The 18,960-nt window shown below is 41.6% G+C and overlaps 2 protein-coding genes across 3 annotated transcripts; one reads left to right on the forward strand and one right to left on the reverse strand.

Moving 5' to 3' along the window:
- Nucleotides 1–2,886: 2,886 nt before the first annotated feature.
- rfc3 (replication factor C (activator 1) 3) lies at nucleotides 2,887–7,861 on the forward strand. Its single transcript, XM_006800129.3, has 9 exons — nucleotides 2,887–3,070; nucleotides 4,506–4,643; nucleotides 4,818–4,885; nucleotides 5,043–5,140; nucleotides 5,333–5,514; nucleotides 5,634–5,770; nucleotides 5,859–5,957; nucleotides 6,042–6,111; nucleotides 6,208–7,861. Exons 1-9 carry the CDS (start codon nucleotides 2,984–2,986, stop codon nucleotides 6,397–6,399), a joined length of 1,071 nt encoding a protein of 356 aa, XP_006800192.1. The 5' UTR covers nucleotides 2,887–2,983; the 3' UTR covers nucleotides 6,400–7,861.
- Nucleotides 7,862–8,263: 402 nt separating this feature from the next.
- kl (klotho) lies at nucleotides 8,264–18,662 on the reverse strand. 2 transcript variants are annotated; one of them, XM_006800130.3, is made up of 13 exons: nucleotides 17,840–18,662; nucleotides 16,008–16,438; nucleotides 15,845–15,924; nucleotides 15,540–15,702; nucleotides 14,994–15,099; nucleotides 13,672–13,821; nucleotides 13,320–13,555; nucleotides 12,618–12,813; nucleotides 10,569–10,747; nucleotides 10,360–10,467; nucleotides 9,975–10,080; nucleotides 9,691–9,817; nucleotides 8,264–8,779 (listed from the first exon to the last, which is right to left on the reverse strand). In XM_006800130.3, exons 1-13 carry the CDS (start codon nucleotides 18,557–18,559, stop codon nucleotides 8,445–8,447), a joined length of 2,937 nt encoding a protein of 978 aa, XP_006800193.2. In that variant the 5' UTR covers nucleotides 18,560–18,662; the 3' UTR covers nucleotides 8,264–8,444. The 2 variants fall into 2 exon arrangements, with proteins under 2 accessions (XP_006800193.2, XP_035767598.2); XM_035911705.2 differs by lacking the exons at nucleotides 10,569–10,747; nucleotides 12,618–12,813.
- Between the last annotated feature and the right edge of the window lie 298 nt (nucleotides 18,663–18,960).

Raw genomic sequence — 18,960 nt, forward strand, 5'->3', positions numbered from 1 at the left:
CAAAAGATTTTTCACCTCAGAAGCAGATTCCTCAACAGCACATGAGGTAATGCTTCAAACTCTTCTTATCTTCTGTAAATATCTCGCCTTCCAGACTATTTCTAACCGCCTGTGCGCTTTCATCAACAACTGAAAGACCAGTGATATTTACAGAGAAGTGGATGGACTGAAAGGTTTTCAGGATTGTTTGAAAACACTGATTTTCCCATTTTGGAGGGAAGCTCTGTGGTCTGGGGTGAAGCTCTGCTATTTGTAGGTTAACCTTGAAAATGATCCCGCCTGTTGAGGCCCGTTTTTTGGGAGAAGAGGTCCGGACAAGGGGGGAGACTGTAGAAGTCTCTTTGCTTACTGTGACATCAACTTCTCAGGGTATTACTTAATTACTTAAGCCGTTACATTAGGCATCAGCAATGTAATAAAATCCTAATCAGATTAACTTCAAAGTTTCACATCCAAATCTTTGGTTCATCAGGAACATCATGACATATTTAAATGTTGAGATTAACATTTACTTTAAATTGTGACAATCGTGATTAATGTTTTACTGTTTTGAAGAACTTCACATTCATGAGAGCGATCCCGTTTGAAGGATCTTGATAAATCTTCCCCAGATGTTTCACAGCTCCACTGTGCTGTGATGATTTATCTCCAGTCTATTAATAAAACATGCACGTATTTCAATACAAGCTACGCTAACCTGCTGAGACACGCTTCGTGTAGCATTCCTGTGAAAAAAAAGGTATAGTCGCCTGGATCAGGGTGAGCAGAGTAAAAAGAAAAGAATAAAAACAAAATGGAGAAAAACAGACATCAAGGTCAAGTTTGATGGGTAAAATTTGAATGTTTAGAGGAAAAAAAAAAACATGTTTCTGGTATTTTAAGTGTACAAATCAATTCCACGGAGGGGTCACACCAAACATTTATGAAGAGTAGCTGCAGAAATAAATAACTGCTTTATCTTGACAGTGTTGAATGTATATACTGTTTGAAATGCAAAAGAGAATAAGTCTTCATTTTGACAGCAAACATTCAGTCAGATCAGAGAAGAAAAACGACCTTTTGAACTCTGTTGTTGCAGAAAACAAGGTATTAAAATTCTGAACCTGTTCTTCTGATAAAGGAGGGAAATATAATGACTCATAGAGAAACACGCCTCTGTTCTGTGGATGTGAGCCTGAGCGTACACTCAAAGCATGCATTTATTGTTCATTTAAATCGGCCAGTCACATGGTAGCAGCTCACTGAGTAGACATGGTCCAGACGACCTGCTGGAGTTCAAACTGAGCATCAGAATGGGGAAGAGAGGTGATTTTGACAGACAGGCTGCTCTGAGTATTTAAGAAAATGCTGATCTACTGGGATTTTCCCAAACAACCATCTCTAGCATTCATAAAAACAAATGCCCTGAAAAAGAGAAAACATCTGGTGAGCAGCAGTTCTCAGGTGGAAAATGTCTATAAACATCGAGAGATCAGAAAAGGCTAGACTGCATTGAACTGATAGGAGGGTAACAGTACTCGATAAAAACATTAGAATCAAGTTGTGTGGAGTAGCATTTCTGAATACATAACAAGACAAACCCTGAAGCTACAGCAACAACTAAGAACATGAAACTGAGGTTAATTTTAACACAGGTTCATCAAAATTGGACAAAAGTTTGGAAAACTGTCACCTGGTGTCTCATAAGTTTTGATTTTTGCTAGTAGGGTCAGATTTTGGTGTAAATAGCATGAAACCATGGATCCACCCTGCATTGTATAAGCAGCTCAGGCTGCTGGTGGTGGTGTAATGGTGTCAAGGGTATTTTCTTGGCACACTTTAGGTCCCTTAGTACCAGCTGAGCATGGTTTAAATGCTACAGACTACTGATCATGTCCATCCCTTTATGATCATAGCGTATGTATCTTCTGATGGCTGCTTCCAGCTGGATAACACACCATGTCACAAAGCTCAAAACATCTCAGACTGTTTTCTTGAGCATTAAAAAAACTGTCTGTAGACTGTCTCCAGACGCATCTCTGATATGTTACCAATGTTAACATATGGACCCTAACCACAAAGAACAAAGACAGGTGTGAAAGCAAAAGGGATCCAAACCCAGTACTGGCAATGCTTGCCTAATAAAGTATATATAGTGTACATTTTCTTCTGCTTTTCTTTCTTTTCTTTTCTTTTTTTACTTTTTCACTTTTATGAATGAGGCAAAACCAGAGTCGTGGATTAAAGAAAAAGGTGCTTTGACCAGATAATGATCACAGAGATAGAAAACACAAATAATTGTACAGTAAGGTCAGCTCCTCCAAAAAAAATCCCCAAAACTAAAAACTACGCACTCATACCTTTTCATTGTGAAATGACAGCTTTGTTTTTGCAGCATGGGATTAACTGTCTCACATTCCTCTGTGATATTAGTCTGTTTTCCATGAACAAATCCTTCATATCGTTTCCTCTCTTTGGCTTTCACCCAGTAAGGCATGTCCTCATCTGCTGTAAAGACGATGACATGAATGTCCGTTTGCACCTGGACACGAGAGATGTCACGCATGAGTGGCACAAGCAAAGGTCATTTGGTATCGCCTGTTTAGAGGAATTATACACAGTTTTAAAGACAAATGTGCTGACTGCGAATGTGTGGCTCCACAAACTCTCAATAGTAGTAGCTAAAAAGCTAAATAAATCACAGATAAAGTGTATTTTAGAATGTGGGGGGATAAAAAAAATCACATTTTAGCGCATTCACAGATTATTGAGTCCTATATAAAAAAAATATCTGTTTTGTTTTGGTTTTGGGTTTTTTGCGCAATGAAAATTCCAGTTTACCTACGCGCCTGTAGCAGATTTGTCCTCTCCGTCTCTCCGTAGCCGAGCAGGAACCAGTCGCGCGGGTTGCTGTGTGAATAACATTTCGCGGGAGATTAGCAAGCGGAGAGTGTGTCTGCTGTCAACACGGACGACTATAACGTTTTACTGAATCCATAGCAGAATGAGTTTGTGGGTGGACAAATATCGTCCGTCGTCCCTCGGGAAACTGGACTTTCATAAAGAGCAGGCGGCTCAGCTCAAAAACCTGGTAAGAGAAATAAGCTCCTCCATGATGCCTGTTTATTCAGATTGGCGGTAGCGTCGTAAATAATGCTGCATATGAGCTGGCATGATCGACAAGTTTAGCTTTGCAAGACAAGAGTGGGGGGATTTACTGAGCTGATAAAGAGGTTTTTGTGTACAGCTTGTAAAACAACCCCGTTCATGCTATCGTGGACGTTACTAGCTATATGCAACTCTTTCCACTTTGACACTATAATGGAGCCAGAACCTCACAGTATTGACCAAGAGGGAAAATAGATCCCTATATCTGATGGAGCAAATGGCATTTTAATAAGTCTTCACATCCGCTTAAAGATGATCTCATCCTCTCACACGTTCTGTATACACATCACACAGAGTATTGCGTGCACACACAACTTGTGTTTTTGAAGTGCTTGTTCACATATGTTCATCGTTTAGAAGGTAATATTCATACTTTTTGTGTTTCTTATTCCATTCATGTGAATGCTTGAAAATGGTGTTTTTAAACATACAGTTTTGGTGAGAAAATTTAATCCACTGACGTCTTGGTCGTGAGTGCAATGGTCATATTGAGCTTTTAATAATTCCATCCATCCAAACTATTGTTCTTCCAAGTTGGAATGATTGCATGGTGCATATCTTTTATGACTTTAAAAATAATTGGTTGCACAAGTTTGAATTTATTTTAGATTTTCTCTCATCTCTGAAGAGTTCATTTAAATTGGTTGATTCCTAGCATGGACCCGGCTTTTAAGCATAGTCCACAAAAGGGTTGAGTTTAGCCAGGAGCTTTTAGTAGTTTAGCCTGCTTTTCCAAACCAGCTTTGGTTTATTTTTAGGATGATTGTCCTGTTACAGCACCCAATGTTGTCCAAGTTTCAACCATCTAGATTTTGGATGTAGTCCCCCTTCTTCATTATTCCATCCACTCTGTGCAGTGTACCGCTACCACTGGCAGATCTTCAATTACTGACTTCTTTGGCGTTTTACATTGTTCTGAGTACTGGTCGTTCCAATGAGTGCTGTCAAACAAATCCTTTCTATGCTGGCAAAGAGAAACTACCAGTTGTAGTCGACCGTGATAACTAATGAGAAGTTAATAGGCATGAAGTTAACCTTCAGCACCATCAATAAAATAAATTTAAACTTGTTCACCCAATTCTTGTTTTTTGGGTTGTTGTCTTGTGTTTTAGTCATTTAAGACGTATACTGCACAACTTTTTTACGCTGGAGAAACAAAATCCCAAAATAACCATGACATTCATGACCTTGATAATTCATGAGTTGACGTAAGTGTTGCTCTCATTGGCAACATAACGCAATGTTGGTAATATTTAAAAGCAAAGATATAATAGCTGATTCTTTAAAAAAAAAAAAAAAAAACTTCAAACACAAGGAAAAAAGAAAGAAAAACTACAAATTTTGTGTTAATGTTTCAGGTTCAGTGTGGTGACTTCCCACACCTGTTGGTGTACGGTCCATCAGGTGCAGGCAAGAAGACCCGCATCATGTGTCTGCTGAGGGAGCTCTACGGTCCTGGGGTGGAAAAGCTTCGCATTGAGCACCAGACCATTGTGGTAAGAGGGAAAATAATTAAACAATCAAACAAAACTCTCCCCAAGCAAATAACTTCCGTAAAATACACCTTTCACATGCTGTATTTAGAGTCACATTTCTGATCAATCTTCAACTTTTTAGACTTACAACTTAAAGATTTAGTTGATTTCCCAGTTTGTGGTTTTTGCCTGCAGGCTCCTTCAAAGAAGAAAATTGAGATTAACACCATAGCCAGCAACTATCACTTGGAAGTAAATCCAAGGTGAGGAGATTTTCTTACTTGATAGTTGCACTCCTGTATCTCAGGGAACTGCTTTACTTTTTCCCTCCAGTACATGTGACAACTATAGTTGCTATAAAAGGCCTTTTTTCTTCAGCTATAATGTTTGTTTATTGTATTTCTGTTCTGTGCTGTACAGTGATGCGGGGAACCAGGACCGCGTGGTGATTCAAGAGCTGATCAAAACTGTGGCACAGTCTCAGCAAATCCAGTCAAGCACACAGAGAGACTTCAAAGGTAGAAGTGTGCTAATTTAGCCTGTAGTCAAATGTATGAAGACTTAACTGTTAAGACTAAAAATGTAGACTTGCGGGATTATGTTTTATCTGTGAACTCATTTCACCTATTTACCATTTAGCTCTGTGAACTCACAGCATCTACCTGTCACTTATGTAGCAATTGGCACCTTTATTTTTTTCTTTTTCTCAGTGGTGTTGCTAACAGAGGTGGACAGACTGACGAAGGATGCCCAGCACGCTTTGCGTCGGACGATGGAAAAGTACATGGCCACCTGCAGACTCATCCTCTGCTCCACCTCTACTTCCAAAGTCATCGGGCCAATTAGGAGCCGTTGTCTGGCGATTAGAGTTCCTCTGCCGAGCACAGAAGAGGTGAGACGAATTTGGTGTCTTTTGGTGTGCTCTTACTAATCGACATTATTTGGAACTTGTGTTTTTGTTCATTAAGGTAACTTTTTCCCTTTTTCTCTGCTGTCTTCTTGTTTTTTAAGGTTTGTAGTGTTCTTACGTCCGTCTGTAAAAAGGAGGGTCTCGTCCTCCCGCCTGAGCTGGCCAAGCAAATCAGCGAAAAATCTGGTCGCAACCTCCGTAAAGCGCTTTTGATGTGCGAGGCCTGCCGAGTGCAGCAGTAAGTTGTGGCAAAACTTACCATTTTCTTTCTTACGTTGGAATTAAAGCTAAACACATACTTATTTAGCATATCTTATTATTCACAGGTATCCATTCTCAGTGGACCAAGACGTCCCGGAGACAGACTGGGAGGTTTATCTTAGAGAAACGGCTAATGCCATCGTCAGCCAGCAGAGTCCTCAAAGGTACATGTGACAGAGATTTGGTTCTGTTAGAGATCAAACTTGTGGAGATACTTTGATGAAAATTCCCACCCGTGTTTGTTCCAGGTTGTTGGAGGTCCGAGCCAGACTGTATGAGCTCCTGACCCACTGCATCCCTCCTGAGATTATCATGAAGGTATCGTTTACTTCACGTTATCTCCTGTGAAAGTGCAGTTTGTGGTTGTCTTTAATGAAGAGGCTGTAAAAATGTCCTTGTTCATTCCTCTAACAGTGTCTCGTGAAAGAGTTGCTTAATAACTGTGATGGGCAGCTGAAGACGGAGGTGGCTCACATTGCAGCCTACTATGAGCACAGACTACAGCTGGGGAACAAAGCCATCTACCACCTGGAGGCGTTCACTGCCAAGTTCATGGCCATCTACAAGAAGTTCATGGAAGATGGTCTGGATGCGATGATGTTTTGACTTTAAATGGACTTTAAATAGACCGATATTTTTCTGGTCAGGAGTTTAACAGCTGCGTTTTTTTTGTTTTTTCAACAATACTTTTCTTTGTTGCCCCCACGACTTTCACTGGACTTGAGACAGGCTTCTGTTCTTTTTAGGCATTGTGGTGACGCTGATACAGTTTACTCTACAATAAGTCTTACAGTTTCTGGCTTTATGTGTAGTTGCCCAAAACCCTCAGCGCTAAACGCTGTTAGTAAACTTTGATCTCTCTGTGTAGTCATGTAAACTACTAATAGGGGTTGTGTGATGACCACCCCATGAGGGGGAAAAATTCACATTGTATTGAACAAAACAATAAATTGCTTTGATTACAGATATTCTGATCTGTATGCTGTATGGATGTGACCAAATCTATAATGATAATCATAAACACTGAGCCTTTTTTTAAAACCTGAAATCGAGATATTGATGCATGGTACGTATGGGCAAAGGGGGATGTAATGCATCATATTTCAGGATGAGCCAGCCTGTAGTAAATGGATAACAAGATTGCCCAAACTAGGGTGAATAAAATTACAGATGGGTGATACATTCATTCGTGTATGCACAGCTCGCTGAAGGTCCCTCCACACCATTTCCATCGGGCCTCAGTGTGGACTTTGGGTCATTGGAGCACATTATTTTCTTTTTTCAGCCTCTGTTGTAAATTTGTTGCTTTGTTTGGGATCGTTGTCCTAATTTCACCAGAATACTTTGGCATACAGAGGAGTTTGTGGCCACTTCACGGTCCTGTGGCTGCAAAACGAACCCAGATCATCAGCCCTCCACTAGTTGGTATGGGGTGTTTGTGCTGATATGCTAATTTGGCTTTTGTTAAAAGTAAAGCTGTGCAGTATGACCAACATCTGCATTTTGGTTTTTCCTGTCGAAAGAAAATTGTTCCAGAAGTCTTGTGGTTTGTTCAGATGCATCTTTGCGAACATTTCTCCTGGCAGTCCTTCCAAAGACGCTGCATGTGTTCAGCCTTTTTTTAATTGTACTGTCATGAACTCTAACATTTAACATGCTAACTGAGGCCTATAGAGTCTGAGCTGTAGGCCACTCTTTGGAAAACTGTATACGTGTAAACGCACAGCTGAGTGCTCCAGAGCAGCAAACTCAAAATTTCTGCTTTTATAGAGGAGTTACTCTTGCAACCTACTTTATTCCTGTGGAAGTGTACTTAGAGTGTACTTAGTTTTTCACAGGACTGCATAGACTCCTGTGAAAACTTTTTTCACAGCTTTACGTACTGTATGTAAAGGCAGCTGGAACATGGGCCAACAAGGACGTAATGCAACATGTTTCCAGGGTGAGCCAAACCACGTGTGCTGCAGGTATGTAATTATATAACTGTGGGCTCTAACCACATTACTTCAGGACACACAAACAGAGATTCACTTGCACTAACAAAAATGGCCAAACTAATGCAAATAATACAAAAAAAGCTGAATTATAGAGCTTAATTTACACTTTTTGTTAAGTGTCCAAATAAATAATTGCATGTCTTTTAAAAGCTGACTGTCCTGTAATCTTTCTTGTTAAACTCAAAGTAACTTAGAGGTGGAATGAATGTGGTTTGTGTCCTGCAAATCAAAATTAATTTTGTGACTGTCAGACCTTTCATCCCAAATCTGACATGTCTGCGCAGTTTAATTTGTGATTCTCTTTCAGCCACTTCTTAGTTCTTGTAGCATTTGCTTAATTTTGTTTATTTACTACTCGTCTTGGAGAAAGAATGTGTCACCCTGGACAGACGTTTAATTATGGACTTGTTAATCCTCTGCACTCTCTCCATACAATGAAAACAAATAGACGTATTGGAGACGTAAGATTATCTAAAAAAAAAGATGTTTTATTAACACCAGCATTACTTAGTGACATATAAAGCCTAAAATGTGAGGCTGATTGCAGCATGTCTTAAATCAGACCTCCTTTAGCATCAAATCCAAACCATTACAGTCTGAACAGACTGCACTGCTGAACAGCAAGCACACTTTGGGTCGAAGCAGCTCCTGCCATCAGTAACATTCCTTGTGTCTCTTGGCTGTATAGTAAATAATGAGGCCCAGGGTGATCAGCACCCCTGAACCTACCAGAATCAAGAAGCCCATCACAGGACTCTTGCCCAGGACGTGGCAGCTACGGCAGGGCGGTGCCAAACTGGGACACAGCTGTGGCTCTGCTCCTTGAATTGGGAAGCCGTTATGCTTGATGATGTTGCGATAGTTGGAAAGAGAGGCTTTGACAATGACTTCCTCGTGGACTTGGCCATACAAGCCGAACCCCGGGTCTCTCTGATCGTTCAGGGCATAGGCAAAGTAACCCTTCAGGTTTACACCATCCAGAGTGTATGCTGTGGAGGACAGAGGAGGAAAGGCAGCGTGTTAGATATTGAGTCTTCTTTTGGTTGCTTCCTTTAGGGGTCACCACAACAGATCATTTGATTCTATCTCAAACTCTTACAAGCCTCCATAAATCTTCTCTGAGGTCTTTGTTTCCTCTTGAGTGACAGGAGAAAAGAATAAACTTAGTTTTTACATCTTATAGAAGCCAAAGATTTTAGCCAGTTCTGCTCCAGTCATAAGGGTAAAGATAATTAAATACACCATTTTAGTATAGGATTCTTCGAGGTCATAGGTCAAATCAGGGTCACAAAAATTAGGAAAAACCCTTAGTTTCAATGGTCAACTCCAAACTTTAAACCAACATATTAGTGATTGGAGGACATAAGCACTGTTTGAGCTCTTTAAGACATTATTTTTCAGTACAACATTATATGACACATAACTTAATATACTATATTTTCATATTACCAATGCTGACATCAGCATAAAACAAAGTTTAAGCATAGCTCTTTCTCTTCGGGTGGAGCTGCGCTGTCTGAGTGCTCTTGTTATTTCCTGTTCTTTGGCAAATGTCAAAGTGCATGTGAAAATATCTCTCCCATCGCTTTTCTTAAAAAAATTACTAATAATAAACTTAACGTGGCTCCAGCAACACTACAAGATATCATCCTTTGGTGTAACACAGTAAGCTTTACAAGGGCAGGGACCTGACTCAAAACTTCAGCGTGGACTGTGCGTGCATCTCTGTTGATATTTGTGTTTGCAGTTACGTGGGTCCAAGTCAGCTGACTGACCTGGGATCAGTGACCTAAATAGCTGTCTAATAATTAAACTGCATTGAGGCCACAGAGGGGAGAAGACTTTATCTCTACAGGATTGTACACAAGTTGCATGACATTAATCCACAAAAAAGTCTCACCTTTAAGTGCCTCGTTGATATAGTTGTACAGGTAGTAAACTCTCAGGCTGTCCTTGAAGCGGGCTGGATCTTCCTGGACCCCGTTAGCCATCACATAGACGGGCACGTCACTGTAGTGCTCTTTCACCTTACAGAGCAAAAAAAAAAAAAAAAAACAGAGCCTCTTATGCTGCTATTACACTGAAACAACATATGACCTGAAAGTTTTAATCCACTCAGTATAAAAACACATAACTGCAAGGGAAACAGATGGTTGCACACCACAACCATCACAACAGTCTTACCCAGTTGAGGGCTTTCCTCAGTCCCCAGGGCACGACAGGTCTTGGGGACATGATCCACGTGGTGTCAATCATGTGTTGGACCTCAAGCATTGCTGTGTAGGTGTATCTGCAGATGTAGAAAATAAGAGTGACTAAACAACTTCCTATTAGTTAATAAATAAGTTCTGATGAGCCTGGATGAGTCATATTAACCCTCTCAAGGCAGGCGTTGCCAATTTGCAACAGTTAAAAACTAACAACCTGATTACCCCACATACATATTTTATGAGGTTTTTTTACTCAGAAGTACCACTGCTGGACTTGGTTGTGCATTAGCAACAAAAAGTTTAATTTGAGCCTGAGAGGGTTAAAACAGAGTGGAGTGTCCAGAGGAGGGAGGTCGTACGAGTCTTCCTTGGCGTGAGTCACAAGCTTGGTACTGAAGTGGCTGATGGCAAAGAAGTCATACGTCCCTTTAACCAGCTGTCTGTCGTCCTTCTTGAAAACTGGCAGTCTGTGGAAGCACATAAAATATAACTAAAATTTAACTGCGTACACTTAATATTACACACAAGGCTTTAAAACTGTACCACAGTGTGAATGAAGGATTTGTACTCGAGTGAGTTCAGCTGCCGCAGCCAGCTCCTCATCCCCACAGGATAGTCCCCACTGCCAAAGATTGGCTCTGCGAACCAGCCAACGCAGAAGTCTAAAACCCTTTTAGCCGGCTCCACGTCTTTTCGGCTGAATGAAAATGCCGGCTCCACCCAGTCCATATGCAAAGCCAGAGACACCTGATATTACACAAAGCATGCCAAGTTCAGGTGAGCATCTGAGACTATTTCTTTCTCCTGGTGTCCACACCAGGGGCGGATCTAGAAGGGTGGCATGGGGTGGCAAGTGCCACCCTAAAATGACCCCTTGCCACCCCAGTTTTACATATGACATTGTTGTTTATGAAAATAAGATAGCATTAACAGTTCGAGCGTAGTTACAGTCAACAGTGAATATAAATGCTAAAACTGAATATATTGGATAGTGTTCCCCCCTGCACCATTAACAAATGGTTCAGTCCATAGCAGGACAGACTTTTTTCTTGTTTTCAGTAGCAATCCATGCTTATAATTGTGCCATAGCACATTTTGAACAACACCACGGGAATTTCGGATTTTACACAGGTGGTTGGATGTTACACTCAGGAAATGGAAGGAAGGTGAGTGTTATTAACAGGCTGCACCTCCAAATCACATGACTATTTTAAGCTGACATAGCAACAAGCTGCAGCCACGCTGAGTCTCTATTTCAACCCACATTGAAAGTTCGGACTTCAAAGTTTTTAAATTTTAATTACAGGCCAGTAAATCCAGAGTTATGATGATATATATAAGCCACGCTTTTTTCTAAATACCGTCTTCACGTTTGTGTGTGTGTTTTTTCTAAGGACAGCACGAAAACAGTAAAGAAAGAGGAAAAAACACTTCTTTCCTATCAGTGGAAAAATGCACCATGTCGACAAATAAAAACAAAAAAAAAGTCAAAATGTGGGATTTTTTGGTTTTTGGGAATGACGGTAACGGCAGTGAGTGAGAGAGAGAGAGAATGAGTGAGAGAGAGAGAGAGAGAGAATGAGCGAGAGAGAGAGAGAGAGAGAGAGAGTTTTTAGATGTGGGAGATTTGTGACGTTTAGTGTGGAGTGTATACTTCGTGTGTTGTCTTGTGTAGTTGTTCTGTTGTGTAGTCGTTTCGTTTTGTGTGTCAGTGAGGGCACTAATGAATGTCACTAAGGCACATTTGCAGTGTAAACACTGTCACTAAGTAACTAAGTAGAAAACCAGCGGAGTGATACACCTCCGGTTTTTAGATAAATAGCTGTATATGTTTACAAAATGTACAATTTATATTTGCAATTCAAGTTATAAAAATTTACTCAACATATCTGTGGGGGTTTTTTTACAGTAAAAAATACTACTAGGATTTTAAGTTCTCTGTGTGATTTCAGACCAGTAATAGTACTATTAATAGTAATAGTAGTACTAATGCGGTACGTCAGTGAAAAACAACTAAATTCAGTTGAGCTGAAAAGATACCAAACAAGGCAAGGGGGAAAAAATAAAATGAAACAATCTGAGGGTGAAATACAAACGGTTGTATTTCAGACCTCAGTGGGTTAATCCAACAAATTATGAAAAATTAGGTTAATTTTTGTTCATGACAGTGCAGATTTCTGACATTTTGTGTAATTTAAGCTGTAACAATGTGATTATTTTCTAACAAAAAACAGTGTGAAACTTAGTTTGACTTGTTTTTGTAAACGAACCGCCCAATGTTGTGTAGCTTTCTGGATTTTATACTTATTGGGCTACATATTTATTTATTATACAGGCTATACAGTACATAACATCAAAACTCACATTTTTTATGTAACTAAAGTGTGTAATTATGTGGGCTACAGACAATAATTAAGATATAGACTATATTTATATGAAAAACGTGTATGCTTACTGCATTTGAATCATTCTAACCATATGTAACCACCTGCATATGTGTTTGGGGGGGGGGCATTGATTTTGCCACCCCATTTGATTTCTTTGCCACCCTCATGACACCCTAAGAAAATTTCTCTAGATCCGCCCCTGGTCCACACAGAACCAGCACTTCACTGACCTTTCCTCCCTGTGCATATCTGAACTCGCGGTCATAAGCATGCCAGGCCAGCGCGTGAGCCCGCAGCATCTCATGGCCCTCCGGGTAGCTCACCATCTCATCGTTTGGTTCGTTCAGGGTGATCCATATCTTCACATAGGCCCCTAGCTCTCTGTAGCAAAGCCTGGCATAGTCTGCAAAGGCCTCTGGAGTCTTACTATTACAAGGGAAAACAATATCTACATTAAGAAACTGAAATGGAAGTAATCTTGCTGCTCTGATATATCTAATAAAAATAAGTATATACACGGTATAAGTATATACTGTGGCTCAAGACTTTTGCACAGTGACAACATTCAGGCACTTACATGTGATTTCAAAAAATAATAATGGTGGATATCTTTCTACTTTAAAAACAACGTCAGATGTCACTAATGGAGTTAAAAATGCCAGCACATCAGACTTTCAAATATTGGGATTGCTGGTTTTAGTATCTCTTTATTACAGGAAGAGAAAACACGGAGCAGTCAGCGATCACGCAGGTGAAAACATGGACACACTGTTCCTGGAAACATCGCCGCATGTTTGCTTTTATATCACACCACTCTGCCCATTACTGTAAGCTGTAATAAACCATGACTCATAGAAATTAACGTGTATTTGTTCTGTATTTGGAACAAATTTTCAAGCTCAAACGGTGTTTATATAAGCGCTCTATCTGACCTGTTCAGCCACCTGTTGGCAGTATCCAGCGGGGCCGGCAGGCTGCTGCGCTGGCGGGTGTGGTGCCAAAGAGTGACCACAGGTGTGACATTAGCCTGGTGCAGCTGACGTGAGAAACAGCGATAGTACCCCAGCAGGGTGCTGTTAGGATGAGCCACATCCCCTGTAGGCACCAGGGCTGACCAGTTGAGGGAGAAGTGGAAGTGGTTTACTCCAATCTGCCTGATTTCTTCCACCTAGGGAGGAGAAGGAGGAGGGATACACACTGAAACTAAGAAACCTCCCTCAAACCTTTACAAGCTGTAACCCAAAAAAGAGCCAAAACAGGTGGCAGGTGGGTAAAATGGCCAACCTGCTGGCGGATGGTGGCGTAATCGGCACAGTGTGGGGTTCGATGTAGAGGCGGCGCGCTGAAGCCCTCCAGCTTCAGCAGCTCTCCGTTGTTGGAGACGTTCCAGAGGTAAACGTTTGGGTCTGCAAACTGGGTGGGTGTGGTCTCCACCTGTGCGAATAACGATGCAAAACGATCAAAGCAGTTTTGCATGATGACTCTGTGGGTTTATGTGGTTTATGATTAAGAGAGGGTTAATTACTGTCCCTGTTTCTAAGTTGGACTTTCACCATAAAAAACGCAGGCTGGAAGTAATGTAATCCACATGACGCAAGTTCGATCAGGGCAAGAGAAATACTTTCAAATAAGATATTATAATCACTGCATAAATCTTCAAAATGTCCAACAGAGCCGTCATGTTAAATATGTTAGACAGCAGCCCCACAGATGGTAGAATGATAAACAGGTCCATTGTCAGGTCTATTTTGAGTCCCTGAATCAAAGCTGAGACAGTTAAGTTAATATTTTCTTGAGTTGACATCTCAAAGGAAGCATGTAACATGGAAGACTAATGTACCTGTATTAATTCAGCTCCATATTATTGTGTGAAGTCGCACTGGGTTGGGAGTGGTTGTGTGTGTGTCCCATTTTTGGTGAGCCAATGGCTGTAATGGGGTTGGACTAATTAGAGGCAGGTGTACTTGATTGCACTGATACACTGGTCTACTTATAGCCCACACTAAAACACTGCTGTGTCATTTTGTCTCTCTCTGCGGGTGTGTAATGTAATGAAATCTGACATGTTTGGGATGGATGGGTTTGGCACTGTGAGTTATATAGTGAGTGTTTCATTTTGTCTCTCTGTGCAGGCCAGGGCCTATTATATGCCACAGCCTAAAGGCAGCGGAGTTGCAGAGGCTGTAGTGACCACTGGCTATCTACTTGCAGGGTGGTGGGTCTCAGAGGACAACTGCTAACCCTGTTGAAGTCAACACGTGGAGTGCAACTGGCATTGTGGCATAGCTGGCTCTGGCCTTGGGACTGTGTGTTTTTACTTGATTTGCAAATGGGACACTGGACTGTTTTATCTTTTGATTATCGTGTCAATAAATTATCTTTTAGAATTTTATTGACTGTCATCTTTTTGCCCACGGCTGAGACGGTTGGTCAGACCTGGAATCTTTTTTGGGTGTGTTACAAGCATTCTAATCGCCTTTCATTCATTATCCGACCTCTGTCCTTTGGCCCGCCATGACTTCCGCATCCATCTGCAAAACCCCCTGCAGTGCCTACACACAATCTCCTCCCGGGCTCAGTTTACATGCACAAACACCCACACGCACCTGGATTGAGTTGGCTGACACACCCCAGGCGAAATCACAGGGGAAGGCTCCTTGTACTGGTCTGTTCTCAGGAAGTTCTGGGAAACCGTTGCTCTGGATGACGTTTCTGTAGGAATGATGACAGCGGCACAAACTCTCTTCCTTTATTGTGTCTCTTCACTGTGTTTGTAAGACATAATTGTGATTTTTATCAAAAGAGAAGAGTCCTTAACTGAACCAAGATGAAACAGTTACTGTAGATATGTTGTGCTGTCTAACCTTCTCTACATCTTCTCCATCAATGATCTCAAATTAAACATCCCATTTCTTGGTACTGGTGTTTACTGATCATTAAATCTCTTCTTAATCCAGCTTCAACAACTCTTTCCCACTACATGAAGATGAAGGTAGTGGAAAAGAGTTGTTGGTGTGGCTCATCAGCTTTATCGCTCTGCTGTGCTGCTGTACAGCATTTTATTAGCATAATAACTTATTCTGCTGTTGGAGGAATTCAGCAGATACCTGCACAAATTGCGCACCCTAAAATGATAAGAACTGAACACATGCCTGTAAAAGGTGGCAGATGTCTTTGGCTCCCTCTTCATGTCAGAAGTGTTGAAGTCCACATAGTAAAGCCCCCGTCGTATCCCGTATTCTCTGTGCCACTCAAAGCCGTCTATCAGAGACCAGGCAGTGTATCCAATCACGTTCACTCCATCTATGACGATTGCTGGATTACAAACACAACAGCGCAGATGACCCATATTTAGCTTCAGCATGAAGATATCGGGTCGCCATTGTTTTTATGACCACTTATGCTGATATGAGAAATGTTATGATATGAGAATGTCAATGCACGACACTGGACTTACATTTTAGCGCCTCGGCGATGAACCTCTTGAGGTAGTACATGTGTTTTGGGTCTTTTGTCTTGGTGTTGCCGAGGACGTACCTGCATGGAAACCAAGACGTTCAACAGAGACATGAGGTGGCATCAAAGAGGTGCTGTGCAATCAGCAGAGCGTCTACACCTACCAACCACTCTGCACCACAAAGATGGGGGGGTTGTCATACTCCGTGTTGACCCAGTAGAGCAGCATCCTCAGGTCCAGATCCTCCTGCTGCCCAAACTTGAGGCTGTCGTTGATCAGATGGAAGCTCAGCGCCGCACCGTGAGAGAGGGCAAAAAAGTCAGCTGTTCCTTTCACCTGTTCACTTTCTTCCGGCGTGAAGGAGGGCAGACGTGAGCCCAGCCTTGACTTCATGCAGGGGGGGTAGTCTCCATCTATGAACAGTGGCCGGGCGAACCAACCCAGGACGTGGTCTAGGGAGCACTGACATTCTCTCAGGCTTTCCAGGCGAGTGCGGCTGGGCTTGATCCAGTGAGAGGCCAGCGCCATGGACAGTTTCCCATGGTGTCGTGGACGGTAGTGGCGGTCGTAGAGATGCCAAGCAGCTGCGTGAGCCTGGAGGAGGGAGAAGGACAGAAAAAGAGGGGAGATGGGTGGATGGGATGTAGGCATAAATGCTGGGAAGGATGACACAAATCAAATATAACATTAATAATATTAAATATTATAAGGCCTTGAGATTTATTATTTTCACAGCAGCCCAGAAACAAATACATTATTACTCATGAGAGCAGCTCGATCAAATATTCGTTCCTACACAATCAGGTTATCCACGATGATAGAGTTTATAGATTAACAGTTTAAAAGAAAAAAACTTGTCATTGCTCCACCAGCTTCGTCTTCGTGTAAATCATACATTTCAAGCATATTGAAACGTTCTACACTCCAGTAAAAAAAGACCATAAAAAAAAAAGATATACATAATTTTTAAGAAAGTCCAAATCCAAATAAGCACGGCGAGCCAAAGCCACAAGCTTCACTGTCAGCAGGTCGGTAAAGATCCTCAGGCAGAAAATGATGAGGAGTTACTCATGGTGCTGAGAAAAATTAAGAAAACAATCAACATAATAAGATGTTTGTTTCTGTGAGGTTATTGTCTGCGATAGCTTTGCTTGTTTGTGAACTAACGTGTAGTCAGCAGGATTTACAAAGACGTTATATATAAAATAATGACATGTTTTGCAAGTATCTTTACGACTCTGTGTAATTGTACCTGCAATATAATAAATCAAGTCCTTTTTGACCATTTAAATTTCTTTATAGTACTGTGATGTTATATTGTTGTTGCAATTTCTTGGCTAGATCTTGCTTTAAAAAGACTTTTGTAACCCTTTAAAGACTAAACTGGGAAATAATGGCATACATGAGTTTTAATTTGTATCAAACTTGCTACATCTAGCTTTTTTTTTTTCTTTTTCTTTTGCTTTAAAATGCATTTCCCATTAACAGAAGTGTTCTTTATGCCCCAAACTGACAGGTTGGGTGGAAACAAGTCATTTACAATAAATACTACAGGAAATCTTAGTTTAAGTGTTATAAATTTTTAGATTTGTTGGCCTGTACTCTGTCAAAAATATCTCCCCTGAATGATATCAAGTGAATTTGAGAAAGAACATCCCCGTCACAAGGCATAAGCGCCAGTCAGTTTTTGGTAAAGTGATTGTTATATCACTTTATATCATCCTAAAATGTCTCATTGACATTAAAAATGTCCTTTTTATGGGAGAGCTGGCCCAGAGAGCAGAAAATGTAACAAATATAACATCAAAGTTCCATAAAGATACTTTAAGTATTGGATTGGCTAAGGAGTCAAAAGGATACTTACAAAACAGGTAATTTCTGTATTTTAGAAATAACCCCTTCAAATCCTCTTCACTAAAGTTGTTTTAATAATGTAAGCACATATTTGAGATATTTTAAAAAACTCACATACACACAGGAACAACATAGAATCACCTTGAGCAGGTTGTGTCCAACCCGGAATGGAAGATCAGGGTCGTTCTTTATCCCGGGAGCCACCACTCCAGTGCCATATCCGTGTCTCGCCACCACAAAGGGGTTATCGATGGTGATCCAGTACTTTACGTCATCCCCGAAAGCCTGGAAACAGAAATCGGCGTAGTCTTTGAAAATTCCCACGAGCTCCGGGTTGCTCCATCCGCCGAGGGTCTGCTGCAGGTGATCTGGCAGGTCCCAGTGGTAGAGCGTGACCACCGGCTCCACGCGGATCTCCTTCAGCTTCTTAATGAGCGTCCGGTAGTAGTTGGTGCCGATTTCGTTGTAACTGCCACGGGTACCGTTGGGGAAAATCCTGGACCAGGACAGGGAAAATCTGTAGTGGCTGACCCCGAGCTGTTTAATGGCTCGGATGTCAGCGTTGATGTTGTGGTAGCTGTCGCTGCCCACGTCTCCGGTGATCATTCGGGTGCCGCCGCGCGTAAAAGTGTCCCAAATGGAGAGCCCCTTCCCGTCCTTTTCGAACGCGCCCTCCACCTGGTACGCGGCCGTGCCCACCGCCCATATGAAGTCCTTGGGGAAGGTGTCATAGAGGAAAGCCTTGTCTGCCGGATAGGGCAGCTTATTGAAGCGACCCCAGGTTTTCAAGCCGGCGTTAGGCTTTGCAGTCACGGGGGTGAAGAAGCCAAGAAATGTCACGAAGGTGAGCAAAGCCTTCATGGTGGCCGTCAATACTGGCTTTGGATGTCCAGTTTTGTCCCTTAAAGGGGCTCTTATTTAATCATGCTTGGAGCTTTTCAGTCACTAAACACGGGATTGTGGAGCGCAGTCAGCCAGCTGTGAACCCACCACACGCCGCCTCTCCAAATCTATCAATTATTAGCCAAAGCACCTGACGCAACGAGCTCTCCAGGCACAACATGATGTTAAGAGCCCCAAATGGCCAATCCTTTGCTTAACCACATTAGTTTTAACAACAACTGATGGGACATGGATACATTAAATATGCTTGTTTGTCTGTTCAAGCAAGGCCACAGTTTGGCTTTTTTCCCCTTCTTTTGGTCTAGATGTGATAAAGTATTCACAGCACAGGAAAGGAGAATGACCCACGTGCCCCTAAT

The sequence above is a fragment of the Neolamprologus brichardi genome, chromosome 10, assembly GCF_056152115.1.
Source record: "Neolamprologus brichardi isolate AB-2024 chromosome 10, ASM5615211v1, whole genome shotgun sequence".
NCBI lineage: Eukaryota > Metazoa > Chordata > Actinopteri > Cichliformes > Cichlidae > Neolamprologus > Neolamprologus brichardi.

Coding starts and splice junctions, on each gene's coding strand:
- kl (XM_006800130.3), bottom strand. CDS start 18,559: ATGAAGGCTTTGCTCACCTTCGTGACATTTCTTGGCTTCTTCACCCCC. Junction 15,925..16,007: donor TTTGTGGTGCAGAGTGGTTG/GTAGGTGTAGAC, acceptor GTTTCCATGCAG/GTACGTCCTCGGCAACACCA. Junction 10,468..10,568: donor CGGCAGCTGAACTCACTCGA/GTACAAATCCTT, acceptor GTGCTTCCACAG/ACTGCCAGTTTTCAAGAAGG.
- rfc3 (XM_006800129.3), top strand. CDS start 2,984: ATGAGTTTGTGGGTGGACAAATATCGTCCGTCGTCCCTCGGGAAACTG. Junction 4,886..5,042: donor CACTTGGAAGTAAATCCAAG/GTGAGGAGATTT, acceptor TGTGCTGTACAG/TGATGCGGGGAACCAGGACC. Junction 5,958..6,041: donor AGCCAGCAGAGTCCTCAAAG/GTACATGTGACA, acceptor TGTTTGTTCCAG/GTTGTTGGAGGTCCGAGCCA.